This window comes from Poecile atricapillus, chromosome 4, assembly GCF_030490865.1.
Source record: "Poecile atricapillus isolate bPoeAtr1 chromosome 4, bPoeAtr1.hap1, whole genome shotgun sequence".
In the NCBI taxonomy this organism is placed as follows: Eukaryota; Metazoa; Chordata; class Aves; order Passeriformes; family Paridae; genus Poecile; species Poecile atricapillus.
In genome coordinates, this window is record NC_081252.1 from 10,737,287 (window position 1) to 10,758,851 (window position 21,565).

Consider the following 21,565-nt stretch of genomic DNA (forward strand, 5'->3'; position numbering starts at 1 on the left):
AGAGGGAAGGACCAAACCTTGTGGAATATTGATAACTTAGGATCCAAAAAAAGCAATTAGGTGGCATTTATATGTCTGGTTTCAAAGAAAGGTCAGCAGCATTCCTAAGATTTCACCCCAGCTATTAATTTTACATTAAACCCTTGGCCCATGTAGTTTGGACAAATATTCTTTTTGAGCTACTGAAGTACCAGACGTGATCCACAGGCCAAGAACTGGAAAGACTGGGGCAACCCCAGGCCCAAGATTGCTACAGAGGCAGTTGATGATGAGAAACGGGGCTGTGCTCAGGCAAGTCTGTGGCTTATCTGGCTGGATTGAGTTTTGTTCATACTCACAGACTGGGCATCAGCGTGACACTGAAGCACACAGACGGCTTTTAGGAAGAGCCTCCAAGAGTTTGGCTCACCCTGCTTGTACTCGCATCTCCAACTCTTGACAAAGCAAATAAAAAGCCCATTGGCACTTTCTGGTGGCCGTCAGGAATGTTTGCACAAATCTGCTTCAAACCAGCTGGCTTGGGTTGCACAACCACACAGGAGCATTTGCATTTAATCTCTTTGCCCCCGAGGTTTCTATTCAGTCGGGAGTCAGCCTCAAGTGGTGCTGCCATGCCTTGAAACACTGTTTTTCTAACAGGGATGGAAAAAGAGCAGGAATTGGAGCTGGGGGATCTGCCTGCCTGGCTACCAGGACTGGACCTGGTTTGCGTTTCTGATCCTAATCCTAGCAAGTAAAAATGAGATAACTGAGGCAGATAAAGTAGTTGTGTTACAGATTATTCTGTGTACCAGTGGTTTCTGTTCCCTCTGGAAGTTTTAGAGGAAAAGAATGTGTTTTCACTAGGAAAATTCTGCTTGTTTAGTAGACCAATGAAATCGTGACAAATGTGAGAGAGAATCAATCCTCTTGACAGGGATATTAAACTAGTTTAGTCGTTTTGTGCTTATTTTTAATCTCTCCAGTGGAACAGAACTGTGCAGTGCAGTGTCACATGCTGTGTCACAAAGACGTCACATTGCTGTGTGAAACAGTGTCATTTTTAGAAGCAAATAAATACTTAGGGAACTTTTCCAGCCCGTAGGTTTGTTTTGTCGAGTTTCAATCCACAAACACCCGATACCCATAAAACTTGGGGTGAGTTACTCGGGGTTCGAGATGACTTTTTTCCCCAGGGAAAAGGAGCACACGAGGCCGTTCCTGGAAATACACAGGGCCCATCCCCAGCCGGGGACGGCTCTTCCCTGGGTGCCAACAATGGGCAGAATGAAAGACTCGACAGCCCAAACTCTGCCTGTTCCTGGCACCAGGAGGCACCAAGGGCCATCCCCACCCCTGTGTGGGACACAACAAGGGCCTAACTGGGCTTCCAGCACAGGGCTCGCCCCGTACCTTGGCCCTCCGCGGTTCTCCAGGTTCCATCCGCACGGCAAGTCCCTGCCGGCTCACTCCAAGCACGGCCGTGCTAATAGCAGCGATCGCCGCTCTGCACTAATTGCTCCGGATTGTTATAATCTCATTAACCCGGACGGTACGGCAGCGCCAGGCCCGGGCAGCCGCGCTCCCCGGACCCTTTATGGCGGGCGGGGCGGTCCCACCGCAGCGCTGACGCGGGCGCGGGGCGTCGCTCTGGGCGGTGCCGCTCCCTCCCAGCTCGCCCGCATCCCTCCCGTTCCAGATCCTTCTGGAAGGGCAGCACCGCCCGAGCCCTGCCGGAAAGAGCCGAGGCGGCGCCGGGGCCGGGCGGGCTCCCCGCCGGCGGCGCCTGCGCACGGCGGGCCCGCTGCCGGTTGGTGCCGGCGCTCCGCAGTGGGGGAGCGGCGGGCGCGGAGCCGCGGCCGGTCCCAGCCCCAGCGCCAGCGGAGCACCGGGCGCAGCCATGTCTGTGGTCGGCATCGACCTCGGCTTCCTCAACTGCTACATCGGCGTGGCGAGGAGCGGCGGCATCGAGACCATCGCCAACGAGTACAGCGACCGCTGCACGCCGTGAGTACCGGCGCGCCCGGGGCCCGCCCGCCGGCCGGGGGCTGCCCCGCGCGTCCTCCCGCGGGATCCCCCTCACGGCCCGGCCCCTGCGGCCGGCCGAGCCGGGAGCCGGCACGCTGTCCCTTCCTGGGAATGCGTGTGCTGGGAAGACACTCGCGTGTCCGGGTGTGAGTCCCGGCTCCCGGCGGTGCCGGCGTGTCCTTGAAATCCCGCGCTGTGCTGGCGGAGGAGCTGCGCGGCTCCCCGGGCTCGGGGCACTGCTGCCCTCGCAGCGCTTTGCTCTCGGGTAGCCGGAGATCCCCGCGGAGCGCGTGTGTTTCCACAACTCCGGAACGGCTGCCAGGGCTGGGAGCGCTTCCATTAAGAATTGTATGAGTGGTGGCGAGACTGGCGAGGAGGAGGAGGAGGAGGAGGTTGATTCAGCAGGGAAGCGGCGCGTTGAGTTCCCTTTCTTTAAACCTGTTCCTACTTGCACCGCATCTGTGGCCCTGGAACGCCGAGGTCTGGCAAGGAAAGGGGAGGGGGGGGGGACACTGGGCAACGTCCGTGATGATGGGAGACGCAAGAGTAGGTGGAGATTTTGCTCCTCTGTTTCTATGGGATACGTCTAGGATTTTTAGAGCTCCATCTGTGCATAATTTTGAAGGAGGATTCAGGAATTCGTGTAATACTCATAAAAATCGGGGGTTGGATGGTGCTTCTCTTTTTGCCAAGGGACTTGTAGCCCACAGAGAAAAAGCTGTTTCCACTGTGCGAGACTGTAGTAACTTCAACACTGCTGCCCTGGTCTCGGAGAAATGTAGGTTTGCTTTCTAAAAAGTTGATTTTTAAAAGTACAGAGAAGTTGATTACCGAAAAGTATGCCGTCTGTTTCAGTGGGAATACTCTTGAAAATTCATTTCGCTATTTAGAAAATAATGCTTCTCATTTTAACTCTCAGGAAGCAATTATCCTTGTGCGCTAGATTCGCAGTGAGAACTGAAACTCTGGCCTCTCAAATGCAAAGTATCCCATGAAATTGTTGCCCAGAGAATCCCCAGGCAGCTGCAGTTTCCTTCCTCCTCATGATGAAGAGCACTTCCAATTTTCTCTATTTTTCGGGGTGTGTTCTTTGCAGATAGGCTTACCTGGATTTGATATTGTCCATACTAATGTCTGATTAACTGTACTTTCAAGATACTTGCAAAGTGATTATGAAAGAGGTTCAGGTTAGCAATTACAGCATCTGGAGTGTACGTACACTTAAAGATAGTGCTTGTCACACCTTAAGTGACATTTTCGTTGACCTTTTCTGTCTCAAAATGTAGTAATAGAGGAGACCTTGAGCAACATCTTTTCTACTGTTACTGTCTTGGGAGAAATCAAGCAAAGGTAAACAGAAAGGTAACAGGTTCATTACTGTTATGTAAGTTTATTGTGGTAGCTAAATCTTTACTTCAAGTGGAATTTGAGTGATGTAGACAGATCTAATTCTTCAATCATCAAAACTTACTGCACATAACAACACAGTAAAGGAACTTATTTGAATGTTCCTGTTGAGGTGCTCCCATCATGCAGGTACTTGAGTTAGCTATTAGTTAATTACATTCTGTAATCCAGTGCTTGGGATTGTCGGTGTTAGTACAGCCGTGTATCATCCTGGAAGCTGTAGCACAAATACTTTATGAAGTGGAACAGATTCTGCCAATAAGCCATTCAGTTCTGTGGAACTTGGATATTTCCTGGCCTTTAGCCCTGTATCTTTTTGAAAGTTAACTGACACTTGACTTTTCCTGAGCTGGGAACTTCAGCAGGTCTGTTTAACACATTTTCAGTGCTTCTGGCACGTTAAACTCATGGCAAATGGCCCTTTCAGGTGCTCTGCCTCACCACTGTGGTTTCGTGGAAAAACAAGATAGTTGTTGATAGCTCATAACTTATTTCACACCAGGTGTGATTAATGCGATCACATGCTGTAATTAAGATGATGTAATACAGAATCATGGAAGCAACTGAATTTTTTGAAGCTAAGGAGGACACATGTTTTTTTGACATCTCTGCTTCCCAGCAGCAGGAGGGAAAAACCATCCATCCCCCTGTGCTGGAAGTGAGTAATTGAGATAACCCATGGCAGGAGCTCTGGGGCCTCTGAGATGGTGCTGCGTACTCTGGATGGGGTCCTGTGCAAGTAGTGCTGTCTGTGAGCAGAGGCAGGTTCCTGCGCTGAAAAGGTCTAATGCAATAGCATTAGTTTGTAAATCATTTGCTTGCTGTGGAAATGGCTCGTTTATCTGACTTCCCCTAATTCTAATTATCACAAGGCGTAATTTGGAGCTGTAGTGTTGTGATGGTAAAAATTGTAAAAGTTGGTTGTGAAAGCTGAACTGTGTATTTGAAAATGTAGGGTAATGCCTTGTGTGATTGCAGCAGTTAAATCTGGAAAGGGTTTTGGATGTCAGAGAGAAGAGGTTGCTAGAAAATACTACCAAAGGGCAGTGCCCTCAGTGATGGAGAGGAAGCAGGAAGCAGTCTGCTCGAGTGACCTTTATGCATTCATTAAACAATTATACCAGAGCTGTACGAAAGCTGGGTTTCTCTGTTACTCCTGAATGGTCATAGCCAGATCGGTTGCCTTTTGGGGAAGAGTTGTATTTCAGGCCTGTGATGTGAAGGTGTGGTGTTAGTAACTTCCAGAATAGAAGAGAACATTTCCAAAGGCAGTGTGTGAGGGCCCACACAGTGTCTGGGGCCTGAGCAGCGTTTGCAGATCCAGGGGGGGTGTTCAGTGGAAGCCAAGAAGCTGCAGGGAGCTGTGGATTACAGTAGAGCTTTCCAAGCAAGCCCTGGGTGCCTGGGAGCTGTTCCCGGGTCTCTGCCTTTCTGCCTGTTTGCTGCATGTACCTGGTAGTTCTCAGCTGTGCAAGCACTTCACAGCTCGTTTAGCTCCCGGGTTGTTTAATTGATGTTTTAGGATTCTTGCTAAGGGCTCTTAAGAGTGTGAATGTGGCCTTCTCAGGCTCAAGGGTTGTTGAGTCAAGAGAAGCTGGTAAAGATCAGGGTTTTGAATTAGAATCCCACAGGCTTCTTAGGTTTTTAACCTGTGACCCAGAAGTAACTATCAGTGCCTTTCCTTCATGATAAGATCTGTAGAGCATTTAAGCTTTTACAGAATTCCTTAAATGCAGTCAGAGTGACAACAGTTGCAGTTGCTTGCCGTTTCTAAACTAATTTACAAAGAACAAAATAACTAGAATTCCACTTCAGGTTCTGGATCTCCATGCAGTAATGCTGTTGTTTAACACATCCATGTTCTGTTGCTTGAATTTTTGTGGGTGTTCTAAAGTACCGTGGAAATAATTCGTGATGTTTTTTTTTTAAAGCTGATTTTTTTTTTCCTTTTTTTTTAACTTAGAGCATGTATATCTTTAGGATCCAAGACCCGAGCCATTGGGAATGCAGCAAAGAGCCAGGTAAATGGTTCAAAAACTTTTCTGGTTAGTAAACAAGTTCATCTTGGGAAAGATTGTCCTGGAGTAGGTTCTTTTGATAGCTTAAATATTGTGTTCACTGGGATTTGTTTGTTTTGGTCCTTTCTTTGTTTAAAAGCCTGTCCTGAAAACAACTAGGTTAAAACACTGATGAGAGAGTAGGTGTGGGAAGGTGTTACATTCAGATGGGATCTGAATTAGAGGAGAACTTTAAAGGAAGGGAAATGTGTTAATTTATTGAAGGTTCATTTAAGGTTAATGTTGGTAATAACTCCACTAATTCCTGCAGGCAGCCACTGCAACAATATAGGAGCTTAAATATTTCATGCTGTATTAGAAAGCTTCTCTAAAATAAAAAGTGCAGTGAAAATTGATGGCAGCAAATTACTGGATATGTCAGAGAGAAGTACATAAGAATTTTTCTAACAGAGGCCACAGATTAAAAAGTAGATGATTCTTTCTGTCTCCTCACATTTTGCTTTTCAGTGAATGTGTGGGGCTTGACACAGGTCAGTGTGTGCATTAAGCCCAACATAAAAATTCCTTTCTGCACAGTCCTCTGTATCAGAATGTCACGGGTAATGAAAATAATCTTTGCCGCAGATTGTCACAAACGTAAAAAATGCAGTACATGGCTTCAAGAAACTGCATGGAAGAGCATTTGAAGATCCTTACATACAAGCTGAGAGGGCCAAACTTCCCTATGAACTTCAGAAGATGCCAAATGGTTCGGTAGGAGTAAAGGTGAGTGAGAGCTTTGGGTGGAATCTCTCTGGTGGTGGAGGTGAGCACTTAGGGCCCTTGTCACTTAACTTCCTATGTGGTCACTTCCATTTTCCTTAAGAAAACCAAACACATGCCTGTGTCTCTAAATAAGTCTGTACTTTCTCCAAGATGTCCATGGAGGTTTCTTATCATACTGGTTTTCCATAGTCGCATTAGCTTTTCACTTGACCTTACTAGATTTACCTTCAAATCTGTATAATTACAGTATGAGATTTAGTTCCCATCAGACATGCAGAGACCAAGTGTCAGGAAAACAGCATAATGGACTGAATATGAGATTTGAACAAGTGGTTTTTAATTTGCTTCCAAACTAAATGGCAGGAGTGCTTGGGATTGCTGGAGAGACGATAGCTTGTTAGGAATTCAGGACACAGAGCCTGCCATGAAGGCTGAAGATTCAACTGCATTTCCTGAGCAGGGCAGGACTGTTGGAATTGCTTGGAATACACCTTCCCTGCCTCCTGTGCTTGAGAGACTGTTGCAGGAAGCAAATGTTCCTTGGGCTTGCTCCAAAGCTTGTATTTTTAGCTTGTGTTATAGGACAATGTGATCCTACGTGTATAACGCTCCTTTTTTGCTGCTGTTTTTTAAACTCAAAATACACAGGCAGCAGTAATACTGTATCATTGTGAATAGTACCTTGAGATAACTGAGGTATTAAGCTTCCCACAAAAAAAAAAAACCAAACCAGAACTGAACTGCTGGAGATTTGTTGTAGGGAGCACAGATCAATTGACAGGGAGTTACTTGAGTCTAGAGCCTGGTGTTCAATGGGTCTCAGTGCTCAACATCAGGAATAATGTCCAAGCTGCCCATCTTGAGAGCAAAGTTGAGGTGATTGATCCAAGAATCCCAATTCTCTGTTTCAGGTGAGGTACCTGGATGAAGAGAGGCTGTTTGCAGTGGAACAGATCACAGGAATGCTGCTGGCCAAACTGAAGGAGACTTCCGAAAGTGCTTTGAAGAAACCAGTGGCTGACTGTGTGATTTCAGTAAGTTGTGATATATGTATATGGCAATCCATAGGCAGCTTTATGCAAGCTAGGGCCATTTATACCGTGGTGCAATGCTAGGAGGCACAAGTAGTGCATAGAAATCTTATCCCCCAAAATAGGCCTTTTTTATAGGTTCTCTAGATGAGAATACTTCTTGTAGCAAGTATGAGGAGATAAAAAGTTGTTACATCGAGAGTGTATTTTCAGAAAGGACACAGTGCTTAAACTGATCCAGTCTGTCTCCAAGGGCTACAGACAGTATTTCTGATTACTGTAGTTCTAGTTACAAATGAGAGCTGTCGTAGGTGTAAGCATATCCTCCTTGCTTCCAAAGAAACTTCCTAAATGCATGTTAAATTTTTTTCTTGTTTACATGGGTGAGCACTGTTGTAGTGCAGTTGAGAGTCACCTGAACTTGGGGCTCTGAGGGTCATGCTGATAATTTGACACACCTAAACTACTTGGCTTTGTTTGAAAAAGTGTTTTTGTTTTGCTGGATACGAAGTCCTGTGTGTGCTTTTCATGTGGTCTTTGTTTACTGGCCCTGGTGGGAAGTTTGGGCATGAAGGATTGCAGTTAATCCCTTCTCTGTCAGGCAGAGACATGGGAACTGGAAAGCTGTGTACTTCAGCTGTTAGAAGTGTGCTTTGATCTTTTTCCTTGCTTCCTTACGCCTTAGGAAGACACTGGGAGAATACCTCCCACACACCCAGGGATCCTTGGCAATGCCCCACAGTGGTAGCCAGCAAAACACACATCAAAATGGAGCTCTACGCTTGCTGAAGAGGTGCCAGCTGGTTGCAGCCAGATCCTAAATGGGCTCTGATCATGCTGTGGCTATTTTTGGTGGCACTGAACCTTGTAGCACGCTGTAAGCTGGCACTGTGGTGGCAGTGATAGCTGAAAAATGGATACAGGTTCAAGTTTGATTCCAGCGTTGCTGCAGTGCTTCTGCCATTGGTTTACTGTAGGGCTGTGTGTGAATATTTGTTGGGTTGACGTTTTCCTGAACAAATCAGAAACTGGTGATGATTTTAAGATGAAAAACTCATTAAAACAATCTGAGAAAGCATTTTCAGGAATTTTGCTTTTTTTTTTTTTTTTGTGTGGGTGTTAAAATCTGCTTTATTTAAAACAACCCTGGATGCCACCTCATTTTTGTTGTATTTTGAACTTTTAATTAAAATATGCACTAAAATGAATTTTCTAGCTGTTTCAGACAGCCTTATTAATTTGAGGTAGGCTTTTAACAGTTTCTTGTGGTAATGCCATTTATAGGATAGCTTGATGGGCAAGTCTGAGTACTCTGAATTAAAAAATCCATATCCCATAATATCCAATGTCATTATTTTTTGGAAACAGGTCCCTAGTTTCTTCACTGATGCTGAAAGAAGGTCTGTAATGGCAGCTGCACAGATTGCAGGATTAAATTGTCTGAAGCTGATGAATGAAACTACAGCAGGTAAAGTGCTGGGACTTCTCTTGTCCTTTGAGGCCGTTCAGGCTGTTGAATGTGAGGGTGATGACACCCTGCTGTTACAAAATTGGGAGTTTGGGAGAAAGCTGTCCAGGCTAGTACTGCTCAATCCAGTTTGGGAACTGGAAACACAACAGTGGGGTGGTGTGCAGCACTTGGGAGGCACCATGAGAGCTGGGATTTGCTAGCCTGAGCATGGTCACTATGGGAATAGCTTTGGAAATAAACCTGGGATCTGTGCTTAAAATTGTGGCAATCCTGACAGCTGTAGCAAAGGCACAACTGCTTTTATAAAGTAATTTACTCCCCTCTTCTGGTTTTGGTGAGTTCTAAGGTAGAGCATAGAAATACATAACACTTCATGGGGACTAAAGCTGGAGCTGCTTAAATCAGTAATTTTTATTTTTCTTGATTCTCTTTGCTTTTGGAAAGTCTCAAGAAGCTTTCCAACTGAGTGCTGGTAGTGAAAGCTTAGACTCATGTAAATTAGTCTTCTGAAACAATTTCTGTATTTCTTGGGCATGCTTGAACTTTTCAAAGCTAAAGTAAAAAATTCTGAAAGTAAGGCATTTCAAGGGAGAGGTGTAGGCATGAGTCTTAATCTGTGCTGCTTCACAAATTGCAATGTTAATTTGTATACAAGCAGAATTGAAGTGCAGGGTGAGTCTTTATTAGTGCCAAACCTTCACGTGACATCTCCTCTCTTGTCAATGTAAAATGTGTTTGCAACGTGGTTTTGACTTTTTAGTAAGAGTTATGAAGGTGTTTAGAAAGGGTAAACATGAGCAGTGTCTGTCTCTTGGTGGTGCTTTCAATGCATGGTGTGTGTGACTTCCCCTTACATTCCATGGGTTGGTGTTTTCCAGTTGCATTAGCCTATGGAATATACAAGCAAGATCTGCCAGCCTTGGAAGAGAAGCCAAGAAATGTGGTCTTTGTAGATATGGGGCATTCTGCATATCAGGTTTCCATCTGTGCTTTTAACAAGGGAAAACTGAAGGTAATCTTTTAAGTCATATATTAAAAGCCTGAAGTATTTAAAACTCAAAATACTGCTCTGTGGGAAGATTAGTTCTTTTAAAAAATAAGTGTCTATAGAAAATATATCTTAAATGTGGAATACAAAACCTTTATGTTAGATTTTGATTATTTCATCACGTCAGTTTTCGTAAAATGCAGAAGTGAAGCATCCTAAAGTGTGTTTTGGAAAGTGCTTTGACAATTGAGGACACTGCACAGGTTTTATCATATCCCTGAAGTGTTTGCATATTCAGGGAGCCTCCTAAGCGTTCTAGTTGTGCAGCTGACTCACTCATGGGAGATTCTTGAGTTGCCTTGAGTCACTCTGAGATGTTGGGTTTTTTATTTTTTTTTGTGCCATCCATGACAGTTCAAAGTCTGAATCCAGTGGGATGTGAAGTAAAGCTGAACAGTCTTTGCTTTCTGGCTTGGAGACTTTTTTGTCTGTGACCTACTAAGAGCCTAATGCTTTTGTGGGCCTGTGTCTGGTAGCCAGTGCCACCTGAAGCAGTGTGGAAGGTGATGATGTCACATCTTGCTGCACTGAGTAAATGACACAGAACAAACCTTGTCTAATAACTTGTGATCTTGTTCTTTGACTTCTGACAGGTCTTGGCCACTACCTTTGACCCTTTCGTAGGTGGTAGGAATTTTGATGAGGCTTTGGTAGATTATTTCTCCGAAGAATTTAGGACAAAATACAAACTGAATGTAAAAGAGAATCCCCGAGCACTGCTGCGATTGTATCAGGAATGTGAAAAGCTCAAGAAGCTGATGAGTGCGAACGCATCTGACCTTCCACTCAATATCGAGTGCTTCATGAATGACCTGGATGTCTCCAGTAAGATGAACAGGTACTGGGTGTTGTTCCCACTCAGGGGCAGAGGGTTGTGGTCTCTGAGCAGCCTGGTAACACCAAGCACTCTCCCTGCCCTGCAGAGCTCAGTTTGAGCAGTTGTGCGCTGCCCTTCTGGCCAGAGTGGAGCCTCCTCTAAGAGCAGCCATGGATCAAGCCAGTAAGTAGAAGTTACTTGAGGTGCTGCTAGCAATCCAGTCATTCCTGATCTCTTTAATGATTATCTCTTCAATGTATTTTTGTATTTATTAGAATTGCAAAGCTAAATACTGAAAAGTTAAATGTAAGTTCCATTCATATGCTTGCCATGAATGCATGATCCCATTCCCGCCTCATTTAGTGCACATGCTACTCTGCAACCTTGGTTATTGACCCTCGTTCACCCTGTGTCATGGAAAAGGTTGGCACTCTGAATTTATTAAAAAGCACCAAACAACCAAACCAAAACGATGATGGTAAAAGGTATTATTCCTTACTGCAACCTTCTGGCCAGCCTGTTCCATGTGATACTTATATGTCCTCACTGACCTGGTCATTTGGCAGTATATTCTTAAATTGAATTACCTAAAGCATGTGCCAATAACAAAGTAATTTTTTTTTTATTATTACTTTTTTTTTTGTCTAATGTAGTGTGAAGGAGAGAATTTAGACTTTGAACAGGAAAGGTTTTCCCCTCAATTCCATCACCTTCAACTAAAAGAAAGGGAAGAATTCTGGTCATCTTGTGACTTGGCTAGATAGCAAATACAGAAATACAGGAATTAAAATGCTGAGTAACTGCTGAACAAAGCTGTTCAAGGACTGACAGTTGTTTGAGATGACTTCATACACATATCCCGATTCCAGAATTAAAAAGTTAACCTTCAAGCACAATGTGTTATTTCTTGGATACATTGGCTTAAAAAGGTTTTCTTCTCTCTTTTGGCAAGCAAAATTCAGCCAGACATAAAATGAGATCAATTTGGGTTTAATTTTGTTGGTTTTGTTTGGGAGAGGTAAGGTATTGTCCAATAGTGCAGAAGACCCAATTTCACCCTTATGAGTTTATGCACAGCAGAAAGGGGATGCACGTGGACAACACACTTAAAAGAACAGCTGTTCTCATTCCATGCAAGAATGCTTGGCTTCTGCATTTCCCAGGTTTATGCAACTAGAAAACTTTGTAGCCTATAGGAGAGACAAAGAGTTTTAAAGATCTTGTCAGCCCTGAAATATATTCAGTGCTTGTCACAGTGTCTAGATAACAAGAGAACTTCTATCTTTTTTTCTCTTCTTTTTTTTGTCCAAAGATAGCTTTCTGATATGTTGATGATAACTTAAGGGCATGCACTCTCTTTTCTAGAGCTGCAGCGTGAAGATATCTACAGTATAGAAATAGTAGGTGGGGCTACTAGAATTCCAGCAGTGAAGGAACAGATCTCTAACTTTTTCTGTAAAGAGATAAGCACCACGCTAAATGCTGACGAAGCTGTTGCAAGAGGCTGTGCCTTGCAGGTATAGTTCCTGAAATAAAACTTTAGTATTGCTTCTTTAACATAATGTACTAATGAAATACAGCTAACCACAAGCAAAATGTACTGCAGCTGAAACAAGATGCAGAATCTTACTCATTCTTTCACTAACTGGTGACTGTGACCATGTCAGAAATGATTCTGTAACATTCATTAATTTTCTGCTGTGTCATGTTAGAAGGATGGGCTTGTTAAAAAGACCTGTTAAATTCTGCTGTTCCACTTCTGTGTCATCACTTGGAACCTTTGCTGGGTATCTTTACTGAAAATCATTGAGGAAATAACATCTATTACTTAAGTCTTTCAATTTAGTTAATGCTACAAAGTTTCTGTTAATAAAAACGTCTGTGATAAGCAGGACCTCCATATGGCCTATATGATAAGTATTAATTCTTGTACTTGCTGTTCACTTGACTACATGGATGTAATAAACTTCTGGTCTTTTTTCTTTTTCCTAGTGTGCAATTCTTTCTCCAGCTTTTAAAGTGCGTGAGTTTTCCATCACAGATGTTGTTCCTTACTCTATAACATTGAGATGGAAATCATCTTATGAGGAAGGAACAGGGTAAGTTGTACAGTGCCTACAAAACTGTGTGTGTTTGGATATAAAGAGAAATGTTGAGCTGTGGAAAAAAATGGGCCTCAGGCTTTGAAGCTGTTGTGCACTTGTACTCTTGAAATTTTAATTTTCTTTTTTAACATTTTACCTTTTGGGTTCCAGTTACTGCTTAATGATGGGAAATACAATTAATTAAAATGTTGGGGTGAAGTTGCCTAATTTTTAGTAAGTGTGACAAAATGCAGAGTCCAGCTTTGAGACCTAGAGGCTTTCAACCTCCAACTCCTGTTATAAACTGACCTGAACTAAATCACTGTTGCTTGGTTAACAGTTGATTGTTAACATACCTTGACTTTGATTATCCATGAAATGATGCTCAGAGGTTTAATGTTATCTAATGTTTATTGTTTTAGGGAGTGTGAAGTCTTCAGTAAGAACCATGCTGCTCCATTCTCAAAAGTAATTACTTTCCACAAGAAAGAGCCTTTTGACTTGGAAGCTTATTATACCCATCCACATGAAGTGCCTTATCCTGATTCCAGAATAGGTAAGGACATGGGAATAAAACCCCCATCCCTAACTCCTGTCGATACAGGAAAAAGTGGTTCTTCTTTTTTGTAAGTTGCATTATTTCCATATTTTCTAGCTTACAGAAAAACTTAGGTTCTTTAGAAAGTCTCAGCACAGGCTTCCTGATTTAAATGTAGTGAGCAAAACCATATTGACATCTCTGTTGGACATGACTGAAAAAAATTCTGCGTTCTGCCTTCCGTCTATCTTTACAGTTTATGAACACTTCAAAAGAAGTAGGCACTAAGAGTTCAGTGCTCTATTGTCTGGTTCTTTCAGTCACTGTAAAATTGATAAGGATCTTATGTGCCTGCCAGCCTGGATTTTTCAAAGAAATTGGATCAAAGGAGCTGTTGCCTGTCTGGACAGATAACTTGTCTCATGTGATCTGTCATGTCTCTTTCTGTTAATCTGAGAATATAAAATACAGGTGTTTCCTCAATTTAAGCATCTGTAGTAGAGTCTAAAGAATTAGATGGCATAAATAAGTTTCTTGTTAGCTAATGCCACCTTACTTGCAGTTATTAGTACACTCCTTGGCTTCTTTAATTCATTATTTTATTCACTGATTTATGAATCAGGTACAAATTTATTGCTAGATATTTGGCTGTCTATGCAAGAAGTCTGTGGTCTTGAGGAAGAAACATTCTTCTTTACATATGCACATCATCTATACTTAAATTTTCAGCAAGTTTCAAAATAAAGTATCAATCCCACTGCTTTTAGAAACCTTTTTAAGCACTGATCATTCTCCAAAAAATGTAGTGTAGCCATGTTACTAAATTCAAACAGAATATTTTATCTCTGTTAACGTTTTATTTTTCAGTGTGAAGTTTGAGTTACGTGGACAAAAGAAACCATTTGAGATGAATCAGAGTAGTTTCTCTAGTGTGGTGGTTACAGAAGGCAACAGAGAAGTAGAACACCTAGAAAAGTACTGTCTTGTTTTTTTATGGAATACAGATAAAGCAAAAACATCTTATTAATTATCAGTGAACTGGTAATAATTGTGGAACCAGCTTTTAGTTTATCTACCTGCAGCTGACATTGTAGGATTGTCAACTACGTAGAAAGTTTCCAAATAGTTTCAGTAATGTGAAGTTGCTATTTAAGTTAACACCCTTAAACACATTTGGGGGTTTTTTTTCCCTCTTTCTCTACATATTTGGGACAACAATTAAAGCCACCTCTGTTGTTTCCAAGGGCGTTTCACTATTCAGAACGTTGGTCCCCAGCACGACGGCGACAACTCCAAGGTGAAGGTGAAAGTGCGGGTCAACATCCACGGGCTGTTCAGCGTGGCCAACGCGTCCATCATAGAGAAGCAGAGCATCGAGGGGGATCACAATGACACCCCCATGGACACCGAGTCAGCAAGTAAGAACCAAGGCAGAGATGAGGAGCTGGTATGTAAAGCTTGTAAACATCTACACTGTCATTCTGACACCAGAGCCGATAATTGCAGGGTAAATCACCGTGCTCCGCTTCTGACAGTTACTGCTTCTCCACCCTTAAATTACTGCTTCGGTTATGCAACACATTTCTTCATGTTTATTGCTTAAGTGCTGGTGAAGCGTGGCACTAAGAACAAAGAATGGAAAAAACGGATTCTAAAAAAACAAAGTCGTTTTTTCATTGTTCTTCATCATCTCTCTAATAGTCTTAGCGTTATTTAGTGTCACTAGCAAAAGGCAATGTATTTAATGAGATCTGTTGACTAATTCCAAAGGTTTTTCTTCACAAGCTATGTTTTCAATGAGTAAAAAAATAGATGGTATTTCTTTATACATGGAAAGCTGCACTGCCTCCTGAAAGTAGCTCCCTGTGAGGTGCAGCTGTGCCCCTTTGCAGTGCAGAGTTGAGGTCTGGGTGCCAGGGAACACTTTGGAGCTGGAAACAGCAGCACCAGCGCTGGCCCTGGCAGCATTTCTCCTAAGATCTGGCCTTACCTTCTCCCACTTTAGTTGGATATTCTACAGGAATTAGAGCAAATGGTTACACAAGAAGCATTACATAATTCGTGTAAGCAACTTCTTAAATACTATGCCGCTTTCCAGGAATGCGGGCATATTTGAAATGCTGAACATGGTGCAGGTCCTTGTGGGCAAGTGCTCCATACATGATGTTTGTAATCAAGTGAGCAAAGGTTGGAAGTGCTAGAGCTGACATTCGGAGTAAGAGGCATGTGGAGCTTACTGGGAGTGTGCTGAATTCGGAATGAGAGTAGTTGCTTCCATGTTCAGGCTTTTTGTTTGTAGCGCTTCATGAATCTAACACATCTTCTGTTTTACAATGGTGCTTGTCAGCAATTACCTTTCAGTATTGAGGATGATCCCCTCGACTCTGAGGAGGAGGTTTGTGGTGTCTATGTGTTCTATTATTCCCTCTCTAGCTATTTCCTGTAGGCAAAGCAGTTCCTTCCAGTTGTTGGCTTTTCTGTGTGAACAGTAAGAACAACAAATGAGGACTTAGATATTACTTATTTTCTACTCTGAAGTGACAAAACTTTAAATTTGGTAGAAGTAGCCTTCTTGTTTTCCACTTCAAATTGCAACATAGGCACCTGTGCTAGAGTTTGAAATCCTTAAACAATTGTTTTTATTATTTTGCAGAACTAGTAGCAAATTATTCTACATGCATATGTAGTTTGTGAGGAGGCAATCTTGGGCCTTTCAGACCTTAGCTACAGCTTGTTAGTTATTAATGCTCTGGATCTCTGATGATTAGAATCATCCTGGAAACTTCAGGCTTACCCATTAATGTCATAAAAGTGTTTTTCAGTGAGGACATGGAGCTGTATTATTTAAACCACGTGATCTGCATTAGTAATTTAACAGTCTTTTAGACTGTTAAATTTAGAATAAGGCATAAGTGATGAACTTACTGAAAAATTTAAGTCAGGCTCTCTTTATTTTGGGTGGCAAGGAGGGAAGATAGTTGCTCATGCAGCTCAAGAGGCTGCTACTACAGATGCTAATTTTTATTGTTTTCACTGTCTTGTGAGACAGGTGCAGGTAATAATTGAAGTGATTAAATTATTTCTGCTTTGGTTTGCAAACTTTAAAGTTTTGGTCAAAAATGACAGGAAGTCAAAGTTCTGGCTGTTCCATAGAGAATCCATTGTTGTTTCCTTTGTTGGTGGTGTGTTGCTAGAATGTTCTTTGATTTCATTTTATATGTATTTGTTTCTAATTTAAAGTGAGTATTCACAAGGCTTAGTGTAATTATGTAACAGGGACAGACAGCAAAATCAAGCAACAGAGTAGAATTTTCATTTAAATTTGAAAGATATAAATACTACATCAAAATGCCTGTTTAAACATAGTGAAGCATAAATTTTTAAGATTGATTCTGAAATTCATGTGTTGTCTGTGATTTGCTGTAATTGATACCAGTCCTAAATCTTACAGCAAACCTTTGCATTCAGTTATGTAACTCTCTGCAGGATAAAATGCAGGTTGATCAAGAAGAAGGTGTGCCGAAAAGTCAAGCTGAACAACAGAACCAAGCAGATGAGGAAAGTGAAAATGCTGGAACTGAAACAAAGGTTTGTATTCAGTATTGATACAACATGTTTTTTGTCCTCTATTCTAACATTTACTGATTTTGCTAGTTGAAAAACATGGGACTGTGTTTAGAGAACAGCTATATTGAAATGGTTAAGTAAAGAATCCTACTGTAGTACTTCAGTTTCCAATGTAGCATGATTAAAACTTTGAAGTAGGTTTCTGATGTTTAACTTGATTTTACAATGAAGATGGAATTTAGGAAGATTAGGAGATGTTGTGAAGAATAATGCCCAGTGATTTAAGCTTTTCAACAAGTTTCCTTAACAGTTCTTTGAAGAAATTAAATTTCACCTGCTTGGTTCCAAACTAAAGTAATAATGATTTTGAATACAGAGGAATAATTAGGTCCTTAATTTACATAAGATTAATTTGTAGCTGTCTTAACTAGTTTTATTTGTCTCTCTTTTTTGAGCATAAATGTAGTAGTATTTTCATTCCTGGAGGTTTCTCAGTAGTGTCACTCTTTTCATAGGCTTCTTCTGGAGAAAAGCAAGATCATCCCTCCCAGCCAAAAGCTAAAACAAAGGTTAAGAGTATTGACCTCCCTATACAGGCGAGCCTCTATAGGCAGCTGGGACAAGATCTGATCAATTCCTATATAGAAAATGAGGTAAGCAGCATAAAGAGGTGGCCACTCAAATTAATGTCACTGTAAATAAGTATCTAAAAAATACTTGTAATCGTCAACGTAGCTAATTTAGAATTCTTTGGGACGTTGCCCTTAATTACAACAGGTTTTGTGGTTTGGGGTTTTTGGTGAAATGACTCAATTTCTCTGGACTTTCCTTAGCCCGTTGTGGTTGTGCTTGTAGTGGTGACTTACACAGAGGTGAACGTTTTTATCAATAATTGTGAATTACCAAGCCTCTGCCAAGTTCTCTGGTACAGCTTCAAGAGTAGTGACTAAGCTGAACACTTAAAAATGCTTTCAGTTTTAAGTGTCTTGCTCCACCCTAGGGGAAGATGATGATGCAAGACAAGCTTGAGAAAGAACGAAATGATGCTAAGAATGCTGTTGAAGAATATGTGTATGAATTCAGAGACAAACTGTGTGGAGTCTTTGAGAAATTTATCACTGAAGAGGTAAGACTTACCTATATGCTTCAGCTGTTGGAAAAAGTTCCTTTGTATTTATAAATTTTGTGTGCGTTTTGTGGAGGCAGCAGGGGACTCTTGGACTAATTTTGGAATATGAGATGCCTTGACTTCCCAGCAGTGAAGCTCAAGTTAACACTTACACCTGGCATTTGACTTGCAGAGTTCTTTAGTGCCTCAGAAGCTCCTCAGTGGTAAGGAAGGATCAGGGATGCAGGAAGAAAGTAAAAACTCTGTGGTCAGCATAGGAAAGTAGGACAGATCACCATGAGCTTCTGAATGGCATGAGTGGGTAGGAGTAAAAAGGAAGTGAACAAATGATGTGGAACACTCTTCAGAGGTGCATGGACTGTCTTAAATAGCCTCGGGACTGATTTTATAACTGGTAAACTTCACCTGCAAATCACATGAGTAGGGCTGTCCTGCCTCTTTAATCACTGTAAAATCTTGGCTTTGAAGTCTGTTAATTACTGTTTTTCTTCACTATCACTTTGAATATTTTAAGCTGATGAAGCAGTCCTGTTTTGAGTAGGGTGGGTTTTTGCCACGGAGAGAAGTCTCATTTGATGTGTTCTTTCTGATTTGGAGTGTCCATAACTTGCTTTGTAGGATTCAAACAAGCTGACCTTGATGTTGGAGGACACTGAAAACTGGCTTTATGAAGATGGAGAGGACCAGCCAAAACAAGTATACATGGATAAGCTTCAGGAATTAAAGGTAAGATTTTAACTTGTTTTCTAGAAAACTCATTCATGTATTTTTGGGGGTGGGTGTTCAGGTTGTGTATGTTCAGTTATGAAATGAACGTAATGTTTAGATCTAGAAGTACAGTTTAATGTGAGTTGTGTTCCTAATTTGAAAATGGTTGAACTGAAGCAGACTGTCACTAATGACAATAGATCTAATTGCTGTGGGAATTTTGTCAGATTTCTTACAGTCTGAAAGAGGCTTTTGAGTAGTTAGACTGCACTCCTGGGTGATGAGAATTAAGTTCCAGTATATATATTCTGTTTTCCTGTTCTCAGTGGTCTTCTGCAGATGAGTAATAAGACCAATTTTGGGGTCTAATATCCAGCAGTAAAGGCTCTGGAGTGCTTTAACAGTAGCTTCCATTGTATCATTTGATTATTGATGACAAACACCCCCTAAATGCTTCAGATTTTAAGGATCTGATGGGGAAAATGTGAGTTCTGATGAATAGCTATCTACTTCCTAGTAAGTTGAAGTATGTGTCTAGCCCCTGGGTTCCAGCTGTTTACTCTGCAGTCACATTTCCTCAGGGGGACTAATAACTAATGGAAACAGCAGTGTAGATCCAGGCAACTGCCTGGATACCAGCATTCAAGAGAAGGAAAAAGCAAACAGTGGATAACATTAAAAGTTTTCAGATGAACTACTTGAAAATTAAAGCATCTGTTAAGGCCTAACTGGTTTCTGTTCCAAAAGCATTGTTCCAAATGCTTTTCTTGCAGAAAACAGCAAAATACCAACCCTAGAAAGGACAGTTACTATTCCTATGTTTTAACTTCTGCTTTTTTTTGTTGTTGGACTAAAGCAATATACAAAGACTTGGCTCTTTGAATGGGTGAGAAAAGGAGTTAAAGGCAGCCTTCCTTCCCATGCTGCATTTTATTCTTAGAGCAGACTAAAGGAAATGTGTGTTCTGTAAAGATCTTTGTGCTTACTATTCCAGAAATTTGGACAGCCTATCCAGGAAAGGTGCATGGAACATGAAGAGAGACCAAAAGTTCTAAATGAACTGGGAAAGAAGATTCAGCTCCTTATGAAAGCAGTAGAAGCATACAAAAATAAGGTAAAGCCAAATGATTTCAGCTGTTCAGTGATTATAGGTGTTTTGATTTTGGCTGTAGAGTATTTTGTGTTTAAACAAATCCTGTAAAGTTTCCTCTTGCACTGCTTTAGAAGGGCTGTTGTACTTCTGAGAACTTTAAACCTGTTCTGCATTGCTAGCAGAAAGAGCTTCTTCATGAGAACATACATCAAAGATTCATGTGCTGGCATCACTTGAAATGGATCTCTGAATTTACAGCTGTTACCAGTGTACCTGTAACTTCTAAGATTAACTCAGTTGGGTGAGCAGCATATTTTAGTGGGTGATTCAAATACCTGTCTCTCTCCTCAGGATGAAAAATACGACCATCTAGATCCTGCTGAGATGGAGAAAGTTGAAAAATACATTAATGAGGCTATGAATTGGTTGAACAGCAAAATGAATGCCCAGAATAAACTCAGTCTAACTCAGGATCCAGTTGTCAAAGTGGCAGAAATACTAGCAAAATCTAAGGTAAAAAAATAAAAATTGTACTTGTTGAATTTTAATCAGACTTTAGCCTAGATCTGAACTAGAATATTACATCTGTAGAGGTTTTAAAGCTATTAAAAGACCTATACAGAGGGAGCAGCAGTTATAGCACTCTTCAGTGCTGGCTCTTGGTTTACAGTAGTTACCTCTGCACAATCCTTTTTAAAATAGCCTGAGTTACAGCACCAGGTTTCTACAGAATGGGTTGTCATACAGGTTTGTAACAAATAAAGAAGTCCTCAGGTAGTGAAAGACGTTTTTTGAAGTTTCTAGGCTGGATAGAATAGAGAAGTCTGGTCTTTGATAATGAAACTCCGGGCCATTACGAACCAGAAACAAATTAGAGACATTCTAGTTGAATGCAGTTGCTGTGCCACCAAATGACCTTGCTGTCTCACTTGTGTCACAACTAGGAATTGGATAGCTTCTGTAATCCCATTCTATCCAAGCCCAAGCCGAAGATAGAACCTCCCAGTGACGGGCAGCCCAAAGCTAACGGGGAGCACAACGGGCCAGTGAACGGACAGAGCGCTGCTGAAACAAAACCCGAACCAGCAAAGGACAACCCGCAGCAGACCAAACCCCCCGGAGAAATGGAAGTGGACTAAGACCTTGCATTTCTTTTACTTCATTAAAATAGTGCAAGTAACCACAGGGTCCATTCTTTTTGTCTGGTACACACCTCAGATGTTCAGTTACTCTTAGCCAAATTTCTGTCATTTGTTGCTGAGTAGTTTTGAAAGTGTTTTATATTAAGTACACCTCTGATGTTCATTTCCACTGATGCTGCTTATGTGGAGCTTTAGCCAAATGTAGATTGTATAAGTCAGTTGAAGCTTTCCCAATATATTTTATATCAAACATACAGAATTGATATATAAATGGCAACAATCTACCTTATTTAAAGCTTTTATTGTGGATAAACCTCAGCTCCTTTATTCAGGAAAGGATACTGTATTGCACTACTGATGCTCAAGTGTAGATCTAATCGCATCTTTATTTTGGAAAAATATTGGAATTGAAGTGGCAAAAGCTGTCACTTGAAGCACTGACCTTTTCTAGTTATTGTATTGTTATAATTTAAATATTAAAATAGAGGTTAGTTGGCATACCAGTCCATCTTGTTGATGTACCATGAGAATTGTACGGTCTTTTTCATAGGAACTGAGTAATACGAGCTTAAGCGTTTGTTGGGTTCCCATGCCACTACCAGTCTTCATTACAAACTGCTCCAGCATGTGGCTCTGCCATGTGCTGGAGTTCCTGGTCTCTGCACATCGCTGTACATACCCTACTGCGCTTAGCACGGGGTGATGCTGGTGAGAACAGGATGAAAGGAGAGAACATTCAA

The 21,565-nt window shown here is 41.7% G+C and overlaps 1 protein-coding gene across 2 annotated transcripts; it reads left to right on the top strand.

Annotated features, from left to right (window-relative positions):
- Positions 1-1,739: 1,739 nt before the first annotated feature.
- On the top strand, positions 1,740-21,323 carry HSPA4L (heat shock protein family A (Hsp70) member 4 like). Of its 2 annotated transcripts, none has more exons than XM_058839146.1 (19): positions 1,740-1,986; positions 5,378-5,435; positions 6,057-6,197; positions 7,109-7,231; positions 8,597-8,696; positions 9,578-9,711; positions 10,341-10,585; positions 10,671-10,747; positions 11,930-12,081; positions 12,557-12,663; positions 13,071-13,204; positions 14,431-14,633; positions 16,655-16,774; positions 17,269-17,406; positions 17,754-17,879; positions 18,501-18,608; positions 19,585-19,704; positions 20,035-20,196; positions 20,628-21,323. In XM_058839146.1, exons 1-19 carry the CDS (start codon positions 1,880-1,882, stop codon positions 20,820-20,822), a joined length of 2,550 nt encoding a protein of 849 aa, XP_058695129.1. In that variant the 5' UTR covers positions 1,740-1,879; the 3' UTR covers positions 20,823-21,323. The 2 variants fall into 2 exon arrangements, with proteins under 2 accessions (XP_058695129.1, XP_058695130.1); XM_058839147.1 differs by having other exon boundaries at positions 16,673-16,774.
- The last annotated feature ends 242 nt before the right edge of the window (positions 21,324-21,565 follow it).